The sequence below is a fragment of the Cydia strobilella genome, chromosome Z (assembly GCF_947568885.1).
Source record: "Cydia strobilella chromosome Z, ilCydStro3.1, whole genome shotgun sequence".
Lineage (NCBI taxonomy): Eukaryota > Metazoa > Arthropoda > Insecta > Lepidoptera > Tortricidae > Cydia > Cydia strobilella.
This window is the reverse complement of record NC_086068.1, coordinates 16,957,281-16,975,628: the sequence shown is the minus strand read 5'-3', so window position 1 is coordinate 16,975,628 and position 18,348 is coordinate 16,957,281. Positions and strand designations below refer to the sequence as shown.

General features: G+C 37.8%; 1 protein-coding gene across 1 annotated transcript in view; it reads left to right on the top strand.

Moving 5' to 3' along the window:
* LOC134754186 (epithelial discoidin domain-containing receptor 1-like) overlaps nt 1–18,348 on the top strand; it is a 297,747-nt gene that overhangs the window by 205,217 nt on the left and 74,182 nt on the right. Inside the window, exons 9-11 of the mRNA XM_063690321.1 lie at nt 1,398–1,716; nt 2,204–2,307; nt 7,722–7,816. Coding sequence (XP_063546391.1) covers nt 1,398–1,716; nt 2,204–2,307; nt 7,722–7,816 — 518 coding nt within the window. The remainder of the gene's footprint in view (nt 1–1,397; nt 1,717–2,203; nt 2,308–7,721; nt 7,817–18,348) is intronic.

Below are 18,348 nucleotides of genomic sequence, written 5' to 3'. Positions count from 1 at the left end.
ATTTGATGCTTTCGGATTCTATTCGTCTGAACAATCGACTCATCTCCTCCTCATCGGAAGCCAAGAGCGTTGTTTCGTCAGCATAGCGTAGGTTGCATATCGTCTTCCCACCAATCGATATGCCGCCGTCCCAGTTCTCGATGGCCTTGCGTACTATGTATTCACCGTAGATATTGAAGAGCTTAGGAGACAATATACAGCCCTGTCTTACTCCTCTTTCCGGCTTGAACTGAGCTGACAATGCATTCTCGATGCGGACTCTGGCAGTACTTTCGGCGTATAGGTTTCCTATGAGATGTGATAAATGTGCGGGGACACCCATCTCAGAGAGCACGTTCAGCATGTTTTCCCATCTGACGCAGTCAAATGCTTTGGCATAGTCAATGAAGCATAAGACAAGCGGCTTGTTCCATTCACGGCATCTCTCGATGTTCTGACGCACGTTAAAAATCTGCTCCCGTGTCCCCCGCCCAGGCACGAACCCAGCTTGCTCAGCAGGTATTTGTCGGTCCAAGAACTTCACTAGTCTCGAGTTTATAATGTTCAGAAATACCTTACTGGCATGTGATATGATAGACAAAGTTCTGTAGTTGTCACACCTGAGCGTTGAGCCTTTTTTATGAAGAGGTATCACCAACGATTCAGTCCAGTCTCTTGGCCACTGACCAGTCCTCCACACCTTGCGACAGATCTGGTGTAAGAACTGTGTTCCCTCACTGCCTAGATTTTTAAGGAGACTAGCGCATATACCGTCAGTTCCTACGGCATTTATCTTCAGGCGCTTGATGGAGTCTTCCACTTCGGAGAAGAGAATGTCCGGTTCCAGATCGTGCTCTGCGTCATTTCGTACCAGAAGATGTTCAGGGGTTTCTCTATAGAGTTGTTCCGAGTACTCTTACCATCTGTCTAATACTTTGCCCAGATCTGATATAGTTTGTCCATCAGTGTCGGCTATATGCCAATTTCTGGGTTTGTAGTCGCGAGTAAGGATTTTGACTTTCTGGAACATGTCTTTGGTATGGGCAGTTGCAGCATGACTTTCAATTTCCTCACACAACGCATGAATTGAGTTATATATGTACCAAATAATACTAGACCCTACTCATAGTGTTGTGTTCCTGCCGGTGAGTAAGGTTGCCAGAGCTCGACGAGGGAGAGGAGTGTTAGGGTCGGCAGCGCGCATGTAACTCCTCTGGAGTTGCAGGCGTACATAGGCTACGGAGACTGCTTAACATCAGGCGGGCCGTATGCTTGTTTGCCACCGACGTAGTATAAAAAAACACGATTAGGGATAAGGTAACCCGGAGCTCTTTCAGGGTGCAACTAGGAAAGCGGTAAGACTATAAGTAATTATAAATGCTGACTGTTGCTCCATTATTGTTTTTTTTTTTCAACAGTTCCCACCGTGATAAACGCTTCAGCGGAATTTCTGGACGAATATTACCGCACCGATTTGCCGCCGTCGTCCCGTAAGAAGCGCAACTCGTCCTTGCGCGTGAGTGTGGGGCTGGCGTGCGGCGCGCTGGTCGGCGCCGGCGCCTTCATCGCCGCGACGGTGGTGCTCCTGGCCAAGAGGACCAGGCGAAGGATACCAAACATGCTGAAGAAGCCATTTTGCCCATCATTACGGAATGCCACCTCCAACTCCAGGAACAATCGCAGGGCCCCCAGGCTGGCGCTGGCTCTTGCTAACTGTCCACCAATACACATGTTAAGGTAAGCTTAATTTCATATAGGTAGTGATAATATACCGCATTTTACAGCCGTCTCCTCTAAAATTATTTTTGTTTAAAAAAAACATCACTATGAGTACACCTTATAAAACAAAGTCCCCCGCCGCGTCTGTCTGTCTGTATGTCTGTATGTTAACGTTTCACGATAAACTCAAACTCTACTGAACGGATTTTGAAGCGGCTTTACCCTATCAATGAGGGTATAATTTGTAATGGTTTTGTGCAAATTGTTTGCCATATATACCAGTGCGAAGCCGGGGCGGGTCGCTAGTATCAATTAAAAGTCCTCTTATACTTTAGCCGATTCAGCGCCAATAAATGTGGTGATATAACCTTCACTAACAAACTCGGTAAATACTTATTCATACTATAATCGATTAGTTTATGAATATTGAATATAAACGGTTATTGATACACGCATCGAAGCGTAAACCGCCCGGGTCATGATGCTTGTTCTGTTTTGTACGCAGGCCTGCAGTCGTCGATGAGGATTATAGAGAGCCCTACAATATATGGAGGGAGACACTCGGCCGGCGCGACAAGCACGACGCCCATGATCAAAACGAATACAACGGTGAGTTTTATCCGAGTTTATTTACCAACAACGTTGATTAAATTTTCTACCTTTGTTTCGCTGTTTCGAAACTGTGCTTACTGCTTACCAGCTAGCACCATACACACGACAGGACGGGGACGATATATATACGTTTAGAGTGAAAGGTTGTTTGTTTTTTGTGCACGCGATGGTTGTTGGTTGTAATTTGATCTCCAAAACGGACTAACCTATTTTTGTAAAGTACCTATTTGTTTTTAATCTATAGTATCACATATCTAAAAGATCTATTACATTTATGGTTCTTAGATAGAGATAGAGATAGAGATCTTTATTTGCATACCAGTATGTTTACATAATGGACCCTGGAAGGGTATAGCAAAAACATGTTATTCACTATGATATATTGTACTACTTATTTGTATTAAGTACTAATTTTCTAAATTACAATTCCAACCAAGTAACAAAAATTGTTTTAATTACAACATAGATAGACCCTTTTAATAACTATATCTATACAGTATCATAGAACTATACCAGTTAAAGTAATATACTTAAAGTACAAGTTATATAATATTATCGTCCTCCATAAATTCAGCCTCCATAAATATTACTACTCTATTGAGGTAGTAACATAAAAACATTTATTAATTACATCCACCAGCTTACATTTTAGACGGTTTATAAAGTTTGAATCTGTTTGTTCGGTTTTTAAACTTTTTTATGGCTCTGTAATACGGTCCATTCTTATATATTTCCAATTTAGGCTCTGGGAGTTCTATATAATGAAGGCGTCGAGGGTTTTGGCAAAATTTAAATATACATATATAGATTTTTACGAACAAATGTAGCTATTTCCAAAATGTATAGGAAGGGGAGGCTAAGTAGGTTTAGGTATAGGTCCTACTTATCAATATTATTATTCTTGTGTATTTTTATGTACCTCTTTTAATATGAATTATAAATCATGTCCATTTACATTGTCGATAATTAATAAAGCAAGTCACAGATTGTTCCGTGATTAATACGATCCTGCTACATCAAACCCAGATCAACGGCTGAGGTGCGGGGCTGAACTTAGAGTAAACATTGGCTCTTAAAAGTGAAAGACCCTACATTTATAATTAATTACAAAGAATGGTAAAGGTAAAAATATAAGACGTATCAAACTTTGTAAAAGGATATGCAACTGAGAGAAGAGGAATACTCAATCAACAGCAGTTAGGCTCAGGCCCTAAATTATAGCAATTATTCGACATTTTCCATTTTTAGGCTTCCGTACCCAAAGGGTAAAAACGGGACCCTATTACTAAGACTCCGCTGTCCATCCGTCCGTCCGTCTATCACCAGGCTGTATCTTATAAACCGTGATAGCTAGACAGTTTAAATTCTCACAGATGATGTATTTCTGTTGCCGCTATAACAACAAATTTTAAAAACAGAATAATATAAATATTTAAGAGGGGCTCCCATACAACAAACGTGATTGTTTGCCTTTTTCTGCGTAATGGTACGGAACCCTTCATGTGCGAGTCCGACTCGCACTTGGCCAGTTTTTTTTTAAGTATAATATAACAACATAGGTACTTATAAATTTACACCGGAGATAATTCTACGCAGATACAACAAAGTACTTACTAATATAGAAGAATTAAAACTTCGGAAAATAAAACCCACCCATAAACAAGCCTAGTAAAGGTAAAATTGTCCCATAATAAAGGGTAAAGAAAGCTTGGTTCGATGTGATGCCCCAGGTCATGTTCGGCGTGCCTACCTTCCCGCCTGCCGCTAGTTAGCCCGCGCGACACTCGCTCGCCCCTCGACTGCACTCGTGGCTTTCGAGTGCACTTGCCCCTAGATCGTTACTTTTCCCAGCTACTCGCCGACCTCTTACCTTCGCGAGTTTCTCAATGGAAACGAAATGTTCTAATGAGCTTTGTAACGAGACTGTTATTTATTTTATTGCCGCGTTTTATATATTATCATGTCATTTGACTTCATTCACAGTGGTTTCACCGAATCTTGCATAAACATAACTTCTGGAGCTCATCGTATAGGTAGATAGGCCAAGCAATAAGAAGGTATAGAGGTAAATGCTAGGAACACAATTTTTAACTTCGTAGCTTTGTTTGGACTAGTTAGGAGATTAATATATCAAAAGTCCCCGACCGTAACCCTGGTGCTGGAGGGAGAGGGGGGTTTGAAGGTTATTTTTTTCGGTTTTTCGATTATATCTCGGAAACTATGGGTCCGAGCGACATGAACACTTATACAAAATGAAAAGTGATTTAATTTGTTACAAGTTTTATTAAGTCAATTTTTTTGATATCTTGTGTAGTTTTTGAGATATCCGCTCTTGAATGTTTATTTAGGGCTCTCATTTTTATCATGATTATCTACATCAGTAAAGCTGCTAGGCCGGGTTTGGTAACGTTTTCGTATAAATCGGGGGTGCTGAATTCATTTATGGTATCAACATTGACACCTTTCCGAAGTAAAAACATATAAACTTTAAACAAATAACTTTTTATTTAACTCCTCTTCACGCTTAAACCGCTGAACCGATTTAGTTGAGATTTGGTAAATAGATGTTTTAAGTCCCGAGACAGGACAGGCCGGAGTTTTTATCTCAAAATTCATACTTTGAAGATGTGAAATTTGGTGTGAGGGGAATTCAGTTTCTTCGCCGAAGTTGAATTCCTGAGGTTAATACTGTTTAAATTTAGGTTTTAAGTCTTGTTTGGTATCATTATCAACTAAATCAAACATGTCGATCATCCCAAATATTATTTAAATAAATTCAGCGGTTATTGATTCCCCATACAAATTTCCACCCCACTTTTCACACCCTTAAAATATTATTTTGGTTATAAAAACTATCCTATGTACTGTCCCAGGACTCAAACCATCTCTATACAAAATTTCAATAAAATCGGTTCGGCGGTTTAAGCGTAAAGGAGTTTTATAAAAAAAATTTTTTTTTTGTTTTTACTTAGGAATGGTGTCAATTTTGATACCATAAATGAATTCAGCACCCCCGATTTATACAAAAACGATTCCAAACCCGGCCTAGAAGCTTCACTGATGTAGATAATCAAGATAAAAATGAGAGCCCTAAATAAACCTTCAAGAGCGGATATCTCAAAAACTATACAAGATATCGAAACCCTTAACTGAATAAAACTTGTAACAAATTAAATCTCTTTTCATTTTGTATGTGGCCAAGGCGCTTCGACGCATAGTTTCCGAGATATAATCGAAAAACCGAAAAACGGAACCTTCAAACCCCCCTCTCCCCCCAGCACCAGGGTTACGGCCGGGGACTTTTGATATGTTCACCTCCTAACTAGTCCAAACAAAGCTACGAAGTCGAAAATTGTGTTCCAAGCATTTCCCTATATACCTTTTTTTGGGCATTTATTTCCTGGCCTAAGAGCAGTTTACTCAAGGATTTTTTTTTTCATATTTGACTAAGTGATTAAAATATCACAAAAAGAATAAAGTTAAGAACTGTTGTTACGTAATCCTAGTTGGGACATAACAATTCATTAATTATGTAGTGCATTGCAAGTAAAACCTAGAAGCACAGACTTTAGGGCCCCTTATAAAGAAAACTAAGATAGAGGAGCGAGCTCGTTACGACGGGCGGACGTCCGGTCGGAAGGGCAGCCATTGTTCAGGCGCCATATTGAAAAGATGATGCGCCCTCAGAGCAGGATAATGGGGCTAGCGGGTGCGGGCTAGCCTGCGGACACCGACGGACGGGTACATTGTTAGAGGAAATAGCCAACATGTTCGAATATCGACGGATCTGCCCCGTTCGCTTGCATAAGAATGCCGTAGAATAAAAATAAGCCACCTTTACCGTGTATAATAACACCGCGCTCCGCTCGCATTCTGCTGGAATCTGGAATGGTTATTTTGAACCCTTCAGACTGGTGAATTTAATTTAACGGTAGGTATACCTAGTCAAGATAAAATACGTAGCGAGTTTTCTCTGAATGTTACAACTGAACATAATAATAAGTAGGTATGAGGAATGCCTACAAAGCGTATCTACGTAGTATGAAAGGCAAAGAAATGCCTCTAGTCAGAGAATTAAAATGCTCTGTGTTGTATGATGAAATCCTGTACATCACGTTATTTATTATCCTAAGTAAATAAATAACGTGATGTGTCATATATCATCAACATCTTCCGCGCGTTGTCCCGGTATTTTGCCACGGCTCATGGGAGCCTGGGGTCCGCTTGGCAACTAATCCCAGGAATTGGTGCGGGCACTAGTTTCTACGAAAGCTACTGCCATCTGACCTTTGAACTCAGAGGGTAAGCTAGGCCTTATTGGGATTAGTCCGGTTGCCTCGTGATGTTTTCCGTCACCGAAAAGAGACTGGTAAATATCAAATGATATTTCGTAGGTACATAAGTTCCGTAAAGCTCATTGGTACGAGCCGGGGTTTGAATGAATGAATAAATGAATGAATGAGTTTATTGATTTATTAATACAGACAACATTAGGTTCACATATTGTTAGTTTTTAGCTTAATCCACTAAATCTACATGTTAGTTAAAATAACGCTAATAATAAATATGTAAAAGTGATTTGGTCCTCTGGCTCATTCATTCATTCCCGCTCATCATTTGATGCCGCGACCTACGGATTGCAAGTCGCACGCTCTTACCGCTAGGCCACCAGCGCTTCGAATAAGGCCATATACATATATTACGCTAAAATACCTAAATACTCGTACCTACCACTACATGTACCTAGCCGTGTTTATCACCCACCCACACTAGAAATCTAATAACTTATATGTAAACTCTGATATTTATTAACCTTAATCATCCCTGCCGCTTCTTTTCGCCATCGCCCTACGCGACAACATTACCATCCTTACCACTTAGATGGTTGGCAGTCCTCAACTGTGCGTTTCTCTAAAAACTTCCTGCCTCGCACAGCTAAACTGTGGAATGAACTGTCGCCTGCGGTATTTCCGGACCGATATGACCTTCAAGAAAAGAGCGTACTCCCATCTTAAAGGCCGGCAACGCACTTACAACCCCTCTGGTGTTGCGGGTGTCCATGGGCGGCGGTAATCGCTTACCATCAGGTGATCCGTCTGCTCGTTTGCCTACTATTTCATAAAAAAAAAAAAACAGAATCATAAGTCGCCTTTATTTAGTTACTTCACTGGGCGCATTTACAGCTCGATATTATACGTTGCTCCAACCTTAGACAATCTATGAGACATAAGTGCAAAATCATAAGTGCACGTGCACTTAAGATTTTGTTCTAACGCGTGTCTGCGATAAAATACTTGCTTAAAATCCATTAACAAACAAAAATCGACGAAATTCACTGTCACGAGAAAAAGCAGAATTTATTTTCTTGGAGTGGGTTTTACGCACTCTTAATATGATTTCTTTGCACGCAGAAATCTGTGAAGACCCAGAATTCCCGCGCCCCTACATGATGAAACGCCCCGACCCGCACGAGAGCTTCTACGCTGCCACCGACATCATACACCATGTGAGTTTTTATTCGTTTACTACAAAATAAAAAGTTTAAGTACCTACTTATTAACATAATATAAAAAGTCTCAGTTAAGTGGTGTACAATTTACCGTAGTCCTTTTTTAACCCTACAATAATTAGGTTCGTAAACATTGATAAACCAAGTGTACTGTCAACCGTCATGGCAGAACCGTGTTCTAAATATGTGCTCAAGCGTTTTAAAATCTACACACATTAAATAATGCAATGCAAATCCTTTCACACTCATGGTTGACACATAAATATGTAACAGTCTCTCATATATACATAGTGCTCTGAATATAATTATTTGTTCTTATTTTTTAAACTATCTTCAGTAGTGAGTTAAGTAGTTATATTTACTATAATATCCACTTAAAAATTAAATTAATATTAAATAAAACTATATTAGAGCTAAATATATAAAGAAAATCTAAAGAAAAAGAAAAATGTATACCGAAGTTATAAAAAGAAGGTCCAAAACCTCCGCCTGCGGCATTGACCCCATAACGCTGGCTGCGTATATTTATATATCAATCAATCATCATCTATACATATAATAAAGCGGAAGAGGGTCGAAAGTCTGTACATGGAAATTATTCGAAAAAAAATTGGCTGGGGATACTTAGAATCGATAACAGAACACGTTCCCACAGTTTTTAGAATTTTTGTCTGTTTGTCTGTTTATCTGTTTATCTGTTTATCTGTTTGTCTGTTTATTTGACCGCGCATCAAATAAAAACGGCTGAACGGATTTTAATGCAAATTCTATTAATCTCTCGAAAAAAACCACGGCCAGGTTATAGGCTATAAAAATTTGAGGAATATTACCCCTCAGGGGGTTAAAAAAGGGATGAAAGTTTGTATGGGGTTCAAGATTTATTTTAAGCTAGCAATTTGAAACTTCGTAAAAAGATATATCATTGAAATACAAGAAAACTAATTTCAGCGTTTTTGAAAATTCATCCCCTAAGGAAGTGAAAAAGAGGTTGAAAGTTTGTATGGAGATCAAATTTTTTTTCGAGTGCGTTACTTGAAACTTTGTATATGGGCATATTATTATAATACAGGAAAAGTGATTTCAGCGTTATCCGTAATTCGTCCCCTAACGGGGTTAAAAGGGGGTTGAAAGTTTGAATCCATTACAAATGCTTTGAAACTTCTTAGAAAGGTATAATAGACAATTACAAAAAAAGTAATTTCGACGTTTTTGGAAATTTAACGCCTCAGGAGGTTGAAAAGGGGATTAAAGTTTGTCTTGGGGTGCAAATTTTATTTTAAGCTTGGAACTTGAAACTTTGCAAAAAGGTATTATATTAAAAAGCAAGAAAATTACTTTCAACGTTTTTAAAAATTCATCCCCTAAGGTGGTGAAAAAGGGGTTAAAAACTTTATCTTGATAACTACCTATATATCATTTAAGCTACTAGGCCAAGTTAGGTATCGTTTTTGTATAAATCGGGTATTCCGAATTCATTTCTGATATCAAAATGACACTATTCCGGAGTGAAAACACAAAAAATATGAAAAAATAATACTTTTTTTAATTCCTCTTCACGCTTAAACCGCTGAACCAATTTAGTTTAAATTTGGTATAGAGATAGTTTGAGTCCTAGGGAAGAGCATAGGAAAGTTTTAATCTTAAACATCATCCATCAACAAAGGGAGGTGGAAATTCGTATGGGATAATCGATTCAGATAAAATTTGGTATAGAGTCCCATAGAAAAACATAGGGTAGTTTTTTTTTTTTTTTTTTTTTTTTTTTTTTTAATAACCTGTTGTATCCCACTGCTGGGCAAAGGCCTCTCCCTTAGATTTCCATGACTCCCGTTGTTGAGCTGTTTCCGGCCAGTTATTAGTGAAGGTGTCTAAGTCGTCCCGCCATCTCCGCCTGGGCCTGCCACGTCCGCGCTTCTTTTGCGGCATCCACTTGGTGGCTATACTAGCCCACCTATCCGGATGCATGCGGCAGACGTGACCTGCCCAGTCCCACTTCAGCCTAGCGGTCTTCTCCCCTACGTCAGCTATGCCTGTTCTGGAGCGCAGTGTAGTGTTTCGGATGCGATCCATCCTTGTGACACCTAGTATGCTGCGCTCCATTGCTCTCTGGCAAACCTTCAATTTGGACTTCTGACTCTCGGTGAGCGACCATGTTTGGGCACCGTAGGTTAGGACAGGCAGAATACACATGTCAACGAGTTTACGCTTTAGTGACATTGGAAGGTCCCCCTTCATTAGCTCCTTCATGGACCAGTAGCTCTTCCAGGCGTTTTGAACACGGCGCTCAACTTCCTTGTCTTGCCTGTCGCTGAAAGAGACTAACTGGCCCAAATATATATACTCGTTGACATATTGTATAATCTGCCCGTCAACTTCGACCGTACGTTTCGTGCTATTAGTCATCAAAATCCAAAAAATAACCTTAAAACTGAAAAGGAAGGTGTAATATTGTAGGCGGAATCAATAACCGCCTAAACTGATTTACATGAAATCTACGTATACGTCTTTTGATTTAGTTGAAAATGATACTTAACGACTTAGAACCTAATCTTAAACATCCCCACCCCCCTACATCAAAAATCTGGGTAGCTCCACTTCTTAAATACATCTTAGGAACACCAAGATTAATTCTGCCAAATACCTAATCGTATATTGCATCCATATCCATACGTATCGCATCCTTTACTCATACGAAATCACCTTTTCGTACAACTGTTAGTCCTCATTTTCCTCTCTAGATTTATTCAAAATATTTTGACACAATTAGTTGTGTATCAACCACAACTATGTCCCGTGTATGTTTGTGTTTTTGGAATTTTTAATTACTTATTATAAAAGTTAGAAGCATTAAAAAATTTGCCTGAAATCAGTTTTTCGCTCCTAATTTTTACAATAATCAAAAAATTAAATTAAAACGTAGCATTTAGCTATGGTAAATATACTTCAAATTATGTACCTAAAAATATTTTCATAATGATAGAGGAAAATGGAGACTGCGTTTGTATGGAGAAGCGGCCGTGCCCTTTCCTCTTAATAATGGCCACGAAGGTGGGTACTTTAAAAAAAAAACATTTTTCTATGTCGTTTGCGGAGTAATTGTCAAGCGATTTGGGACTTATACGCGTTACCATGCCTTCCCGAAAAAAATCGAATCTTTCGAGAAAGTCTCGCAACGCATTGAGGCTGCAAGGGGCACGGTCTCAGGAGTCTGTAAAAAGACCACGGTGAGAGACTCAGTGGCGCTCTAGCCACGCAGGTCGCTTCGCTTTCGGCTGAAACGGCAAGCCAGCGCGAGTCTCGATTGTGATCCCAAAGACATCGTACGCAATACATATGTAGGCGCAGATTCTGACGGAGTGTGGCGCCGAAGAAGCCGTGTTCATCCCGCACATCCCCCTCATCCCAAGCAACTTCCCGTTCCGCTTCAAGCGCCTACAGGTCCCCGTGAGCGTCTGCTTCGCCATGACCATCAGCAAGTCGTAGGAGCAGACGCTGAGCGCCGCCGGCGTCATGCTTAGACTGATTTGACTGGAGGAACGATTTGGATGATATTTGCCATGGACATGATTTGGATAGGTACAGTCAAGGACGTAAAAATACAAAAATGGTACTGTATCGTTCGATATACACCTACTACTCTGTCAGAATCAGAATCAGAATCATTTATTCGTTTAACATAGGTACATAATATTGGTCTTAAAAAATAAAACGTTGCGATCACTATGTTTTGCCGATAGGCGTACGAATTTTTACATATAAATTACTTAATTACACATGCAAATAATTAAAAATCAATAAATATTAAATGATGTCAACAACGTACATTTTAAAGAGGACATAATACAATTAAATAATGTCAATATTAAAATACGCTATAAATCATTATCGTTCAAGAACTGCTGTACACTATAATAACATTTTTGAATTAGCAGTGATTTTAATGTTTTCTTAAAACGTGCAATATTTAATTCTTTAATAGTATTCGGAATTTTATTAAATATTTGAGGTGCCATTCCTAATACACTTTTGCGCACCATGGCTGTTTTACACACTTTATGGCATAATTCATGTTTATATTGAGATCGTACAGGGAGCTTTCGTGTGTCGGCAACTGTATCAAAAAGGTTTGGATTCGATTTCACAAAAACAGCAATTTCCAAGATATATAGACAAGGCAAGTGATCTAACGTATGGGATGCAACTAGCCATCATTTTTAAGCTACACATCGAACGTACACACCGCTTTTGGGCCTTTAGTACTGCGTCTTTATCAGCTGCATTGCCCCAAAAAATTACTCCATACCGTAGTACCGATGCGACAAGTCCATGATAGGCAACAAGTAAAGCTTCATTATTCACTATTTTGGAAAGCTTGAATAGAGCAAACGCTGACTTACTTAATTTCTTACATACGTCATTTATGTGATATTTCCAGGTAAATTGGCTATCAATGAGCAATCCTAGAAATTTAGTCACTTCTACAGTCTCTATGATATTTTCATTATAAATAAGATTCATATCCATTGGATCAACTCGTTGATAAAAATGCATTACATTCGTTTTGGTCAAATTAATTACTAGATTATTATTACTAAGCCACAATATTATGTCAGTTATTACATTATTTATATCATTTTCATAATTAGTCGGGTTACTGCATTGAATAATAGAGGTGCTATCGTCAGCAATCAAGATCGGGTGGGAAATGGCTGTCGCTGTGGCTGTCGTTTAAATCACGTCAAAATTTTGCATAAGGGCAAAAAAATATTGATTTTGGAGTGTAGTTTTATTTAGTAGTACCTAATTGTAAAATATTTTATCTGGGCTACAGTCCTCTAGCGTATCCATCTGTCATCTTTACTTCAAGTTCTGCCTCCAGGGGAGAGGGAGATAAATTAGCCGCTTACTGACACAGACCGAATTCCACGCAGGCGAAGCCGCGGGCACAGCTAGTATTAAATCATCCCAATGTACACGAAAGGTTATGTGGGTAAGTACCAAGAGCTATCGCGGCAATTAGGCACAAATAACGTTAAATAAAGCAGCATCGTTACGTTGAAACACGATTTCGAAGAGCGATATTCAAAATGCACGACTGTTATAGCTGGGCCCCCCGTGAGGACGTGCTGCCCGCCCAGATTCAATAACCGGCAAGGCCCTTGTTTTATTGGAAATGCAATTTGCATAATATTGAACCTTCAGATTCCGATATTTCTCGTCGAATGCATTTTTTATTTAATCAAAAAATCAGTGCAACAGGTCAGATTTTAGCTTTCTGTTTCTTATAATTTTACATTTTTGATAATTACACTTGTTATAAATATTGTTAATACCTAAATAAAAATTCAAATTGCTGTATTAAATAAATTTGATAGTACATTATTTAAATGATTAAGCATTAATTTTTACGTATTCCTTTATGCCCGTTTATATTCCATACTTCAGTAATTTTTCACTCCCGTTTGTATAGTCTCTAATGCCTTATTTCCCTTTTTTTTTATTACACCTGATGGTGATCACGACTTTACGAGTATACGTGTAAATTGCAACATCGCTCACATTGTACTAGTAGTACCTATACCTACTAATTCACCGGTGGACCCTCCCGCCCGTGATTTCCCTAGAGAGTATCGTATTGTGACGCCGCGGGGAGTGGCAAACCTGCTCATCGTTCATTTGCAATGAGCACAGTTATTTAAACACGTTATTATTGTTTGTTTGTTTCCGTTCAAATTTCAATGCTAACGGTTAGGGCATTTTCATAATTGTGTACTTACCTGTAAAGGCTGTATAGTTAGTGTGGAACGCCATATAGGTTCTTCGAATTTAAACTACGAGTACAAGTTAAATTGCCAAGGTTCTATTATAGTTATATTAAGGAAATTTGCTTATTTTATACTTAAACTTAAACAACATGTGGACATGATGTGATGTGGATATGTAATCGGGACTCAATCAGATAGTCAATTGGATCGCGCATAGAACGTTGTATAATTATTGGTGAAATTGATTGGCATATATCGGTAGTACATATAGAATGCATTCAACAGCCATAATGAACTTCGGTGAAACGGACAGGTGGGATATTGGATTAGCTTATATGTAAGCTTGCCTTTCATGCGTAGTAATTACAATATTACCGGCTCGAGCCATGTAACACCATAACACATTCCAATAATATAATTTTGAATTAAATGCAGTGGAAACTTAATAAAACGAAATCCTAACTTGTTAACACGAAATAAAATACTTTCTCCTTCCCTTCATAAGACTTAACCTCATTTAGAGAAAGTAACCAACGTTTCCCTTCGCGATTATCCAGTAGGTATACATACAATTTTAACATTCGTAACTCAAGAAATGGAATTACACTTTAACTCGAAAAAATATAGATATTGATTCATGACCTCAAATATATCTCGAAATTAATATTTACTAACAAATCTCTAATTCGAAGAAAACAATATGACTACAATTTTACGTTTGTTTGTTTTTGTTTTTTCTCTGGTAGACCGAAACCACTTTAAGATGAACAAAAACCTATAAGAATCCTCTCTAAAGTCGTTAACTACCCTCTCTATAAGACGAAAACTCGTTAATGCAAACTTTTTGGCGTTCTCTTGAAATTCGTGCTATGGATGTTCTTCTATACATATAAGCAGAATTCAACGCATTTCTAATAACAAAGGCTTAATTATATAATGTCTCCCTTCCGCGAAATCAAAGCCAATACAAAATAAGTATATTACAAACTAAGTCATATATACAGCAGAGGTAAGTAATTTTATTACATAACAGCCAATAATTTGCAATGCAATCATTAATAAATAAACTCCACAACCCTTATTATATAGATATAAATCAGAAGCATGCCGATAAGAAGTGATCGACTTTGAAGTCATGAAATCCCACTAGTTTTGTTTTAAGTGGCCTCTTCAAAGACAGAGCATGACTTTGGACAAAGGCTTATCCACAGCTTTGCGGCGATGACATTAATCAGGAGCGGTATTCGACATGCGTTAAGTGACGTTTCGTGTTGAACTTCAGTTGAATGGAAGAAATCGTGTGTTGTCAAATAGGTAAATTTGACATTAGCAATCCACAGTTAGGTGACAACGAAACCAAACCGAACCACGCAGAGTTCAGAGCCATTTTAAACCGTATAGTAGTAAGAAAACAAAGTTGATTTTTGTTGCATAATTTTTTCAATGAATGAGTTTTGGTGTACAACCAAATGATACTTTCCACAGTTGATGAACAAATGATTCATTCCACTGTTGAACTGATGTTGAAGCCGAAACTGACAGTTGTGCATCTCGAATAGGGCCCCAGGTATAATGATATCTGACTCCAGACGCAGGTTTCCTGAAGTACCTAGTAGTTAGACAGCAATGATTTGCATTGTTATTTGAATATATAGACACACAGATGTTTTACGAATTTATTTAAAGGAAAGGTTCTTTGGTTCCGTATCCAAATAGCCAAAAATATAAGATTAAGATTTATTTGCTTGCCAGATTCATGCCAATAATAATGACTAAAACCCGGAACAAACGCTAACTCTAAAGTAATTATTATTTATTTAAGTAAATACCTATTTATTCGTCCGTCACAAATTAACAAGGAACTCTTCAGTTTGAGCAACTCGCTTAATAACAATCTGTTACAATTCAACTGAAGTGAGGGAGACAAGCGCCGCAATCAAACCCTTGTTAGCCTAGGCGTTATTTCGGCATAATCTTGCTTACAGCAAACATAAACACGAATCCGCAAACAAGTGAAAACCACCCCACACTAACATTTGCTAAACATAACATGAAGCCACAACTAGCGTTTATCAACAATTACTTTGAGCAGAATCAGTGGTCCGAAAGTGAGCTGCGATACTTGACTAAAGCGTACTATTTGACTAAGCACCTAACTCAATACAATGAGCAGGCAGTCAGAGACAGACATATTGTTCCCTCACGGCTATGTAAATAAACAAGAGGATCTTCTTCAACTAATTAAAGGTCGGCGATACATGGCCCACTGAGCACTGAACGTTGACTGTCTACTCAACCATCTCGCCAGCGGTGGCAACGAACATGGGAATCTAAAATACTTTTTAGTTAATAAATGATTAATAGAATATATATCTACGCATAACTAACCACCCAATTCGAACAATGCTTTTAAGTGTCAGTGTCAAAAGTGACGTTTTTTTACATGAATGTCCATTCCATTACGTCACGTTTTAGTGTGAAATTTTTTTTTCACTTGTATGTGAGTGACGTAGTGGAATGTTAAATTTGTATACAATAGTTATTTGTCCAACAAGAGAGGAAAGTTGGTTTTTCTTGCGAGTGTTTATTTTGAGTCCCGAGAAAGCGAAAGATTCTAAGGTAGAATCTTGAGCGTAGCGAGGGACTTAAAAACACGAGATGTAAAATAACTTTGCTCTCGTGTTGCACACATAATTTTTCACCTCAGAAGTAAGAACATATTAAAGTTAAAATGTGTTTCGAATTACACAGAATAAACAGAAAAAAAAAGTATTATAATATGTACGATACGATAAGATACGATACGATACGAGACCGGACCGGACTGGACCGGACCGGACCGTACCGTACCGTACCGTACCGTACCGTACCGTACCGTGCCGTACCGTACCATACCATAAAAAAAATGTAATAAAAGTATGAAGTTCATGGCCTTCACTAAATTAAAAAGCTACATTGTTTCACTCCCTGGAGTGAGGAAAGTCGCACTTTCCTCACTCCAGGGAGTGACGAAAGTAGGCTTGTTCGAGCTGCTGAGGTGAAAATTATTAGGACATATTTTTAATATCAAAATTGTATATGCTAGTGATTCAGAGTCGAAATAACCCAAAAACACCATGATATGTGAGAATCAGATTTTCAATACAATACAATACAATATAAATATTATTTATTGCTCACCAATATAAAAAAGGACATGACATACACAGGCGGACTTATCGCTAAAAAGCGATCTCTTCCAGACAACCTTAGGGTAGTGGAGACAAGGCAAAAAAAACAAGTAATGTGAGTAGTTGATGCAGGGAGTGATAGAAATTGAGAAATAATAATACCTAATAATACACATACATAAATAGCAAATAGTATAAACTACATACACTACCATACATAAATAAATATCATATATAACATATTTACGAATATATATAAAACACCACAATGCGGTCAACAACAATTAGGGACATAGGAATAGGACATAAAAATAACATTACGGAAGTGATAAATAATATTCTTTTACTTACTTGAGTTTTAAAAATATGAAGTGATTTAGCATGCCTTAAGTCGGAAGGTAATGAGTTCCACAACTGAACTGCCTGGAACGTAATGGAATCATTAAAATTTTAGAAGAAGATGATGGGACTATAAGAAGATAATTTCAATATTTATTTTAGAAAACGCTTAGGAACTGCAACAAATAAACGTTAGCAATGTTCATCATCATATCGTGTGGCTTTATTCCTGAATAAAGATTTAGCATTTTAGTAACACAAAAAAGTAATATATATACAGGGCGTCCCAAAACTATGGGACATGAAGGGAAAGTACCTTAAATATCGTAGATAGGATATTTTGCTGAAAGAAGACTTTACTGCATTCAAAGATTTTATAAAATTTACTTGCTTCGTCTGGGAATCGAACCGACTTAAATGTAAAAAAAAATACCCGTATTTTTATGATGCCAATTGAAAGAATGGACAAAAAATATTAATTCTTCTTAAATAACATAGTATCTTAAAAGAATGGAATGTATAAATGTAAGTACATTTTATTTGGGTAAATATATTACCGTAAAAAAAAAAAAAACTAATATTTGACTAGGGACTAGGGAGAACGTGTTACTTAAAACGTGTTTTCACTGTAACGTATACTTTTATTATAGTACTTTTCTCCGTAGGTATCGAAGCAGCAGGATAAGCCGCCGGCGGGGAAGGCGAGTTAAATTTATAACCGTAGCTCCGCTCCGTTCATTACGCAGAACCCCACTCTTTAGCTACAATTACCTACTAAGCTATTCTAATGTACCTGCATCTCCCTACAACCTCCGCAATAATACGCTCTAATACAATTTACTAGTCGGCTATGTCATTTGTTTCAATATAGATTCTCCTTTTTTTAAATTTTATGAATACAGAGTAGTTACTTGTTTAAGAAGGAAGCAAAGTTGATGTTGTTTACTCTTCGTGTTTCTTGATATATAGACTACCTATTTGAGACCCTAAGCTAGACCCTAGTAAGCGAACTACATAGGTAAATATACCAAAAGAGTGGAATCTTAAATGCAACTTTTCACACTGATTTCAAAGAATAAAGACAGCCTTTCCGATCGGGTATGGTGAAAAGTAATACATACATAATAATTAGTAAACTGTAGTTTATACCATTACCTACTTAATTCTTTATATTATGTACATAATCATATTTAACGTAATTTGTCCTAGTCGCATTTAAATAATTCTAAAGTGGCCTCTTACTTATTTTACGAAT